At 43.6% G+C, this 10,334-nt stretch overlaps 1 protein-coding gene across 1 annotated transcript; it reads left to right on the top strand.

Moving 5' to 3' along the window:
• The first annotated feature begins 7,323 nt into the window (after nucleotides 1–7,323).
• Nucleotides 7,324–10,228, top strand: LOC135889320 (nicotinamide N-methyltransferase-like). Its single transcript, XM_065417177.1, has 3 exons — nucleotides 7,324–7,492; nucleotides 9,018–9,225; nucleotides 9,793–10,228. The coding sequence occupies exons 1-3, from the start codon at nucleotides 7,324–7,326 to the stop codon at nucleotides 10,226–10,228; spliced, it is 813 nt and encodes a 270-aa protein (XP_065273249.1).
• Nucleotides 10,229–10,334: the final 106 nt, after the last annotated feature.

Below are 10,334 nucleotides of genomic sequence, written 5' to 3' on the forward strand. Positions count from 1 at the left end.
GCACCTGGGGAGAGGAATATCTTAACTTTGTCCTGAAACATTATTGTAAAACCTTCACTTCAGGTGTGGCCTCTTGGTGGGATTAGGGATTTATCCCTGCCTTGTCTATCCTTGTCTGTGACATGCCACAGAGGACAGGACAAGAGGCAATGGGTTCAAACTACGGCACGGCAGATTTAGATGAAATCTCAGGAAAACTTCCGAACAGTAGGGCAATGGAATAGATGCCAAAAAAATTAAAAATTCTGTACATTTTATTTTTCAAAATAATGACACCAGTTTCAATTACTTTGGTAATTTATTTAAACTACAATACATAAAAAAAGTCACAATAACTATTCAGCATTTCATAAACGCATGAAAGTTAAGTTACAAATACTTGGTAAACAATACCCTCCATTCCAGTTCTAATCCTGGCTGGCTACTTTGGGAAGTGCTTGGTTCTGACTGTCCTGACATTTTTTTGGACTGCTTGACAAACTTTTATTTGCCCTCAAAGTCTTTTTTTTTTCCCAAATGGGTAAATAAAATAGCCCCTGAGCTGTAATCTAACCCCATTGTGACTCAGGAAAAAGGGCGAAAGCACATAGATCTCCCTAGCTGACTGTCATTTATAATACGGCTTCTTTACACCGCTCTGGCAATGTAAAGGAACCTTAAAACTTTTACACCTGTTTTATGCTCCTGGGAGAATTGACTAAGAATGAGAACAATTAACTAATAATAGGAACATTAACAACTACACAGGCAGGCTGCTGTATGAAAGCGTTAAAAAGCTGGATGATGCAATTTTTAACACTGTTAAACACTGTTTACAAACCTGTTGGATTGCGAATGCCAGCTCTATTGCATCACCTTGTATTTTTTATTACTAACAATTACTTCAACCCCATAGACACATTGTGTAATCCTGGGGATTGTTTTTAAGGACAATAATTTGTAAGAGGAGATTGTAGGCTCTGGGGACTAGTAATGGAATTAGAGCGTCTTGCATTATGGAGACATTAAAAATGAATAGCAATATAAGTGCAATAAAAAGTACCTGCTGAGGTATTAATCCTGAATGAAAGGACTGAATGCAGGAGACTAGACAGGAGAAAATCACTAACACCTGGTAACTGAAACATTAATATTTGTCTTTCCTCTGTATCAATTGCTTTACAGCATTGCAGAAGAACAGTTTATATGAGGACATATGGTGAAGGTCAATGGTGAATTTGGTCCCTGGTGTGAAGCCCTGTAAATAATCTTTATTGAGCACACCTCTGCCTGATGTACAACAGTATAGATACTGAGTACTCGGTCCGTATGCACGTTCTTTGCAGTGTCTACACAGGTGCAGAGCAACTGTAAATCGGGTCCCAATGTGCAGCTCCCCAATACCCTTGTGAAGATCCTTACCAGAAACAGCTCTGCCTGAGGTCCAATGGGATTCTTTTGTCAATGAATGGCATGCTCATTCAGTAGATATCTTCCGTTCAGTGTCTCAATCCCTACTGCTAATGCCAGTTTAGTGAGGATACTTTGCAGAGTTTCTGACATGTCAATGAGAGGTTGATCCACACTAATGCTGCAGCACGGGGTATGATAGTCTACATGCTGCTGAAGATGATCTTTACGTGACCTTCCTTTTTCTCTTCACCCACACACTTACAGCACTGAAGGTTGACACAGGACCATGACCTAATCTCAGACCCCTCCCACTGTGCAGGTTCCCACTTGTGAGCTGTGGAAGGGTGGAGGCTGGCCTAGTGCTAACTATTCACTGAACTCTGTATCAGCTGCAACAGCTTGGGAGTCTTCAAGGGACCTGTAACCAGCCCTTTAGTTGTGAAAAGCAAACGGGAGTAAAAAGAAGGTTTAAGACAACAGCAAGCTGTACACCTGAAGGTAAACACCGTGGGGATGAGTTCCACAGCCGCTCTCAGGTTGCAGAGAGGTGAATGTGTTAAAAAGCAGAGTGATGCAATTTTACTACTGTTTACAAAGGTATTAGATTAGAAATGCCAGCTAGCTTGCATCACACTCAGGGCCGGCTCTGGCTTTCTGGCCGCCCCAAGCAAAAAAAAAAAAGAAAAAACCGCGGCGGCCAGAACAGCAAAGCAAAAAAAAAAAAAAAACCCTGCGGCACGGCCGGAGCCAGGGTGCAGGGGGACTTCCTGCCCTCCAGATGTGCCCTGGTTAGCGGGGGGAGGGGGAGGGAGAGGGAGCGGGGGGAGAGAGAGAAGGGGGGCGGCCAGGGCTTCAGCGGGGTGCTGCCACGCGGCCCCTCCCGCCGTGCCCCCTGCTGGGAGGGCTCCGCACCGCTCCAGTCGGCGGGGAGGGAAGGACGAGGGCTGCCCTGCCGGGCTTGCTGCAGGGCACTCCTGTCCTCCACGCTGCTGCCCCCTACAGGGCGGCCGGAGCGGAACAACAACAACAACAACAACAAAAAAGTGGCCGTGCCGCCCTAGGATTGGGCGGAATGCCGCCTCCTACAAGCTGCCGCCCCAAGCACCAGCTTGCTCGGCTGGTGCCTGGAGCCGGCCCTGATCACACTGTATTTTTTTATTACTAACAGTTACTGCAACCCCTAAGGATTGTCCTTAAGAACTGTAACTTGTAATGGGGGATTGCAAGGTTCCAAGGCCTGGGAATGGAATTAGAGCATCTTGCATTACAGAAAAACTAAAACTGAATAGAAATAAAAAGTACGTGCTGGGGGATGAATGCTGAATGAAAGGGGACTGAATGCAGGAAACGAGACAGGAAAAAATCACTAACACCTGCTAATTGGAAACATTAATATTTGTCTATACTCTGTATTAATTACTTTAGATATTGCAGAGGAAGAGTATATGATGACACAAGGTGAAGTCAGTGGTGAATCAGGTCCCTGATGTGAAGCCCTAGTAACTAATCGATATTGAGGACACCTCTGCCTGATGTACAAGAGTATACTTACAAACCTGAGCAAAAAGAGTATTCATGCCGTGTATATCTTCCATGCGGTGTCTACACAGGTTCAAGGAAACTGTAAATTGGGTCCAAATGTGCAGCTCAGCAATACCCTCGTGAAGATCCTTACCAGAGACATCTCTGCCTGAGATCCAGCAGGATTCTTTAGTCCATGAACAGGTTGCTCATTCGGTAGATATCTTACACGCAGTGTCTGACACTGTCACAATCCCTACTGCGAACACGACTTAATGAAGACACCTTGGAGAGTTTCTGACAGGTCAACAATGGGTTGATTCACACTAATGCTGCAGCATGATCTGTATGTGACTTTCTCTCTTCACCCACATACTTAGAGCACCTAAGGCCTGGTCTACACTAACCCCCAAATTCGAACTAAGGTACGCAACTTCAGCTACGTGAATAACGTAGCTGAAGTCGACATACCTTAGTTCGAACTTACCGCGGTTCAGACGCGGTCCACACGCGGCAGGCAGGCTCCCCGTCGACTCCGCGGTACTCCTCTCGCCGAGCTGGAGTACCGCAGTCGACGGCGAGCGCTTCCGGGATCGATTTATCGCGTCCAGACCAGACGCGATAAATCGAACCCGGAAGTTCGATTGCCAGCTGTCGAACTACCGCGGTAGTGTAGACCTGGCCTAGTCTGGTCTACACTACCGCGGTACCTAGTCTGTAACAGGACTCGCAGAACCCTTCCCCTGTGCATGTGCTTGGCAGCTCTGGAAGGGCTGAGGTTGGCACAGTGCTATTAACTGTTCACAGAACTCTGCATCAGCTGCAGCTTGGGAATCCTTTAGGGACCTGGAACCAGCCCTGTGGTTGGGAAAAGCAAACAGGATTAAAAAAAAAAAGTTTTAAACAACAGCAAGATGCATATCTAAAGTTAAAGACGGTAGGGACTGAGTTCCACAGCTACACTCATCTTGCAGGGATTTAAACGCGTTAAAAGGCAGAGTGATGCAATTAATACTGTTTACAGAGGTTTTGGAGGGCAAATGCCAGCTATATTGCATCACTTTGTATTTTTTATTACTAACATTTGCTGCAAGCCCATAAACACATAGTGTAAACCTAAGGATTGTTGTTAAATACAGTAACATGTTAAAGAGGATTGCGTGGCTCAGGGGACTGGTCATGGAATTAGAGCATCGTGCATTATGGAAACTAAAACTGAATAGAAATATAAGTGCAATAAAAAGTACCTGCTGAGGTATAAATCCTGAATGGAAAGGGACTGAATGTAGGAGGCTAGACAGGAGAAAATCACTAATACTTGCTAATTGGAAACATTCATATATGTCTGCTCTGTCTCAATTTATTGATACATTGCCGAGGAAGACTTTATATGGTGCCACAAGGTGAAGGTCAGGGTTTGAGTCTGGTCTGTGGTGTGAAGCTCTGTAACATCCTAGTAAATAATGGTTATTGAGGACACCTCTGTCTGCTGTACAGGAGTATGCATACTCCTGTAAAAAGAGTACTTGTTCCGTATATATCTTCCATGCCGTGTCTACACAGGTGCAGGGAAATTAAATCAGGTCCGAAGGCTGGCCTGGCACTAATAACTATTCACACAACTCTGTATCAGATGCAGCTTGGGATTCCTCTAGGGACCTGTAACCAGCCCTGTGGGTGTGATAAGGAAATGGGATTTAAAAGAAGGTTTTAAACACCAGCAAGCTGTACGTCTGAGGGTAAATACGGTAGGGCTGCATTCCGTAGCTGCTTGCAGGGCTATAAAAGTGTTAAAAAGCAGAGTGATGCAATTATTAACACTGGTTTACAAAGCTTTCGATTGCAAATACCATTTATGTTGCATCACATGGTATTTTTTATTACTAATAATTACTGCAGCCCCATGGACACAAAGGGCATGTCTACACAGGGATAAAAGACCTATGTCACAGTTGTGGCTGGCCTACCTCAGCTGACTCAGGGCGTGGGCTGCAGGGCTAAAAATCACTGCGTAGACATTTGGGATTGAGCTGAACCCTGGGCTTTGGGACCCTCCTCCTTTGCATGGTCCCAGATCTCGGGCTCCAAGCCAAGTCCGAGCATTTACACAGTGATTTTTCAGCCCCAAAGCCCTAGTCCCACAAACCTGAGTCAGCTGCAGGTTTTTTATCCCTCTGTAGACACAGCCATTGTGTAATCCTATAGATAGCTCTTAAGTAAGTAACTTGTAACTGGGAATTGCAGGGCTCAGGGGACTGGTAATGGAATTAGAGCATCTTACAATTATGGAAAAACTAAAACTGAGTAGATATATAAATGCAATACAAAGTACATGCTGGGGGATGAATGCTGAATGAAATAGGACTGAATGCAGAAGACTAGAGAGGAGAAAATAACACCTGCTCATTGGAAACATTGTCTGTCTTTGCTCTATATTTATTATTTATATATTGCAGAGGAAGAGTTTATACGATGACACAAGGTACAGGTCAGTGGTGAATCAGGTCCCTGATGTGAAGCCCTAGTAACTAATCGATATTGAGAACACCTCTGCCTGATGTACAAGAGTATTCTTACTTCCTCAAAGAGAGTACTCATGCCGTATATATCTTCCATGCGGTGTCTACACAGGTCCAGGGAAACTGTAAATTGGGTCCAAATGTGAAGATCCTTACCAGAGACATCTCTGCCTGAGATCCAATGAGATTCTTTAGTCCATGAACAGGTTGCTCATTCTGTATATATTTTAAATGTAGTGTCTGACACTGTCACAATCCCTACTGCTCACACCAGTTTCGTGAAGATACCTTGCAGACATATGTCAACAATGGGTTGCTCCACACTAATCCTGCAGGATGGTGTATGAGAGGTCACATGCTACTGAAGTTGATTTGTATGTGACTTTCCTTTTTCCCCACACTAGACCCAAACCTAGACTAATCTCCGAACCCTCCCCCTGTGCATGTATCTGCTTGTGAGCTCTGCAAGGGGGAAGGCTGGTATAGTGCTGCTAACGGTTCACAGAACTCTGTATCAGCTGCAGCTTGGGATTTCTTTAGGGACCTGTAACCAGCCCTGGATTTGAACAAAGCAAATGGGATAAAAATACGGTTTAAAACAATAACAAGCTGTACATCTATAATTAAAAACAGTGGGGCTGAATTCCCCTGCTGATCTCAGCTTGCCGGGCTATGAAAGCATTAAAAGGTAGAGTGATGCAATCTTTAATACTGTCTATCAAGCCATTGCAATACAAATGCCAGCTATATTGCATCACATGTTTTTTATTCTTTATTATTATTATTACCAATTACTGCAGCCCCGTAGACACAGAGCGTAATCCTAATGATTGTCTTTAAGTACAGTAACGTGTAATGTGGGATTGCATGGTTTAGAGGACTGGGTAGAACATCTCGCAATATGAAAAAAATTAAAAATGAATAGAAATAGAGGTGCAATAAAAGGTACATGCTAGGGTATGAATCCTGAATGAAACAGGACTGAAATCAGGAGACTAGACAGGAGGAAACCACTGGAAACATAAGTCTTTGCTCTGTATTAATTATTTTATATATTGCAGAGGAAGAGTGTATATGATGACACAAGATGGTCAGTGGTGAATCAGGTCCTAGTAAATAATCTTTATGGCGGACACCTCTGCCTGATGTATAAGAGTATTCTTACTTCCACAAAAAGAGAACTCATTCAACATATATCTTCTATGCAAGATATACAGGTCCCAGGTAACTGTAAATCAGGGCCAAACGTGCAGCTCAGGAATACTGCAGGATTTTTTAGTCTACAAACAGGTTGTTCATTCGGTAGATATCTCACGCTGTCACAATCCCTACCGCTTACACCAGTTTAGTGAAGACACCTTGCAGGGTGTCTGACATATGCCAATGAGGGGTTGATTCATATTAATGCTGCAGCATGAGGCATGATAGTCTATGTGCTGCTGAAGTTGATCTTTACGACTCTCCTTTCTCTCTTCACCCACACACTAGAGCACTGAAGTTGGTGACAGACCCTCACCTAATCTCAGGACCCTCCCACTGTGCACGTACCCAACTTGGGAGCTCTGGAAGGGGTGTACACAGAACGCTGTATCTGCTGTAGCTTGGCATTCCTTTAGGGCCCTGTAACCTGCTCAGTAGTTGTGAAAAGGAAATGAGATTAAAAAGGAATAAAAGAACAGAAAGTAGTACGTCTAAAGGTAAATACCATTGGGCTGCCATCCATGGTTGCTCTCAGGTTTCAGGCCCAAGAAAGTGTTAAAAGGCAGAGTGATGCAATTTTTCAATACTGTTTACAAAGCTTCTGTAAAGAGTTAAAAGGCCGAGTTCAGATTCTGGGCTATCAGGAGCCGCTGACTGTGCACAGGAATCCTAGGGAAAAGCAACGCATTGTATGTGCAGATTCGGAGTGAGCATCATGACTGAGTTCACCGGAGGCGACGTTTACCAGGCAGAATTTGACCCGAAAGCCTTCCTGGAATATTTTAAGTTTGGGGAAGACACCTGGAGAGATGACTTTCTTATCTTCATCCTGAAACAATACTGTAAAACCTTCACTTCAGGTATGGCCTGTAGCTGGGATTTGGGACTCATCCCTGGCTTGTCTATCCTTGTCTGTGACATCAGAAACCAGGTTATTATCATGGCTGCTTTTGGCCTGGGTTGTGGCGAAGTATCCTGTAATATGCATTAGTTATTTGGTTTCCATGGTCACGCCTATCTGATGTGCAACAAACATGCTATGGGAGTTCATTAAGTCTCACCTTGCGGCACAGGGGGGCTGAGGACCCTTCAGAGAGTGTTTCTAGATAAAAAGCCCATTAAATAGGCTAAATATTATTGTTCAGCCTTTGGAAGTACCACAGGTCCTCAGAAAGCTTTCCCCATCCTCCCGTTTCTGCAAGCATCCATGCAGTACGGCCGTGGACTGAGACTCAGGACACCTGAGTTCTGTTCTCAAGCCTGACACTGACCTTCCCATTGACCCCGGGCAAGTCACATCACTGCTCTGTGCCTCATTTGTAAAACAGGGATAATGACATTAGTGTTCCGGTCCAAAGTGCTTGGAGCTGTATAAATGTAAAGCACTAGACAGAAAAGTTAGTTATTATTAATTATTATCTAGCAAATTTCCCCTTAGCCTTCTCCTGGGAGCGGAAATGAGGTTTTTTATGAAGAGCTCCAACTCTGTTCAAAAATCACCCCTGCAGTTAAATTTTTGAATATACTTGCATCCCTTACTACGAAGTAGATGTGATGCAAATTTTAATACCGTTTACAAAACTGTTGGATTGCAAATGCCAGCTATAATGCATCACATTGTACATTTTCTATTTCTAAGAATTACTGCAACCCCATAGACACATGGTGTAAGCCTGGGGATTGTCCTTAAGTACAAAGCAACTTCTAAATTTGGTATTGCATGGCTCAGGGGACTGGTAATAGAATTAAAGCATCTTGCATTACAGAAAAACTAAAACTGAATAGAAATGTAAGTGCAATAAAAAGCACATACTAAGTATAAAACCAGAATGAAATGGAACTGAATGCAGGAGACTAGACAGAAGACAATTACTAATACCTGCTAATTGGCAACATTAATATGTGTCCTTGCTCTGTATCAATTAATTTATACGTTGCAGAGGAAGAGTTTATGTGACAACACAAGGTGAAGGTCAGTGGTGGATCAGGTCCATGGTGTGAAGCCCTGTAACAGCTTAGTCAATAATTGCTATTGAGGACACCTCTGCCTGATGTACAATAGTATTCTTACATCTACAAAAAGAGCACTCATTCCGTATACATCTTCCATGCAGCGTCAACATTGTCATCTTCTATACTGCTTTCTGGGTTAGTTTAGATTTGCAGGAGAGTATATGATGTTAATGTGCATGTCAAGAAGCATTGAGGACTTGCAGTCAAAGCTTGGTAACACTGAAGTCACTAGGCGTTTGGCCATTGCCTTCATGGAAGCAAGATTTAGCTCTAGATGTATTAAAACTAAATCAGCTAAGTTTAATTGAGACAAAGTTGCATTTAGTCTGGTTAAGATGCAATGAGTGCCAGGAATTCTGTATTCTGAACCAGGTGGGGTGAAAGGCGACACCCTGATTGATATTGGCAGTGGGCCCAACATTCATCAGCTCCTCTCCGCCTGCGAGTCCTTTAAGGAGATCATCGCTTCAGACTATACATATCGGAACCACCGGGAACTGGAGAAATGGCTGAAGAATGAGCCAGAAGCGTTTGACTGGACTCCAGTGGTGGAATACGTGTGTGAGCTAGAGGGAAACAGGTACAGGGGCTGGAAAAAGCAGATTGTCTAAAGTCCTTGTGTATTGCTTAGTCTGTCTATGCAGCATCATCTACTTATACTGATCAGCAATATAATCAGTTGTGAATACAGGCAGCATTTTTGGGGAGAAAATAGAAAGCTGGAGGAATGTGGTTTTCAGTCATGATAGAGTCTGTATAGGGTCCCCTGTGGGTCTCAGTATCCGAGACCTTGGAGAGAGCTATCAACTGGTAAATTGTTGCTAAAGTAAATTCACCTGTTTGCTGATTTTCTTACAAAACCGCAATTCAATCAGGGGGTCCACTGTAAAAGTAGCCAGAGTTCATGACCCCCTTAGCAAATTGGGATGAGTTCTGAGCAAAATGTGGTGGCTTTCCAGCATATCTTAAAACTGACCCAGGGAAAAGGGAACTAAAGATAAAGTTAACACAAGATCCTACAAATAGACATCATTCTAGCAAACAATGTTTTCCTCCTAATACTCACACCTATATCATAGAAAGACACTGAAATTGCAGATAACCCTTTGGAGTTCATCTTGTATTGTATATGTGTATGTCTCTGTAGGGAGAAGAAGGCTGAGAAAGAGGCAAAATTAAGGAAAACCATCAAACAGGTTCTAAAATGTGATGTCCACAAAAGCAACCCCATGGATCCAATTGTCCTGCCTCCAGCTGATTGCCTCATCTCATCACTGTGCTTGGAAGCTGCTTGCAAAGATCTGAACACTTACCGCAATGCTCTGAAGAACATCAACTCTCTGTTGAAGCCAGGAGGGCACTTGGTGCTGAGTGGAGATTTGGGCTGCAGTTTCTTCATGGTTGGCCCCAAAAGGTTCTCGTGTTTGGTCCTGAGAGAGGAATTTCTGAGGGAAGCCCTCAGTGAAACTGGCTTCATCATTCAGGAGTTTGAGGTTCTCTTCAGGGGTGATGATATCATCGACGACAGCTCTGATTTCTCTGGGATGTACTTCATTCTCGCTCGCAAAGAAGAAGCAATATAAATCCTTTGGGGAGTACGGGTAAAGCAAACCCTCCCCGAAGGAAGGGAGATAATATTACTAATAAACATACCAATGAAATGAATGCAGTATTTTCTCCAGCAATGTT

The sequence above is a fragment of the Emys orbicularis genome, chromosome 15, assembly GCF_028017835.1.
Source record: "Emys orbicularis isolate rEmyOrb1 chromosome 15, rEmyOrb1.hap1, whole genome shotgun sequence".
In the NCBI taxonomy this organism is placed as follows: Eukaryota; Metazoa; Chordata; order Testudines; family Emydidae; genus Emys; species Emys orbicularis.

What these genes read in the sequence shown, in the direction of transcription:
- LOC135889320 (XM_065417177.1), top strand. Translation starts at nt 7,324, where the DNA reads ATGTGCAGATTCGGAGTGAGCATCATGACTGAGTTCACCGGAGGCGAC. An exon ending in CTGTAAAACCTTCACTTCAG is followed by an intron (nt 7,493 to 9,017) that starts GTATGGCCTGTA and finishes ATTCTGAACCAG; the next exon opens with GTGGGGTGAAAGGCGACACC. An exon ending in TGTGAGCTAGAGGGAAACAG is followed by an intron (nt 9,226 to 9,792) that starts GTACAGGGGCTG and finishes ATGTCTCTGTAG; the next exon opens with GGAGAAGAAGGCTGAGAAAG.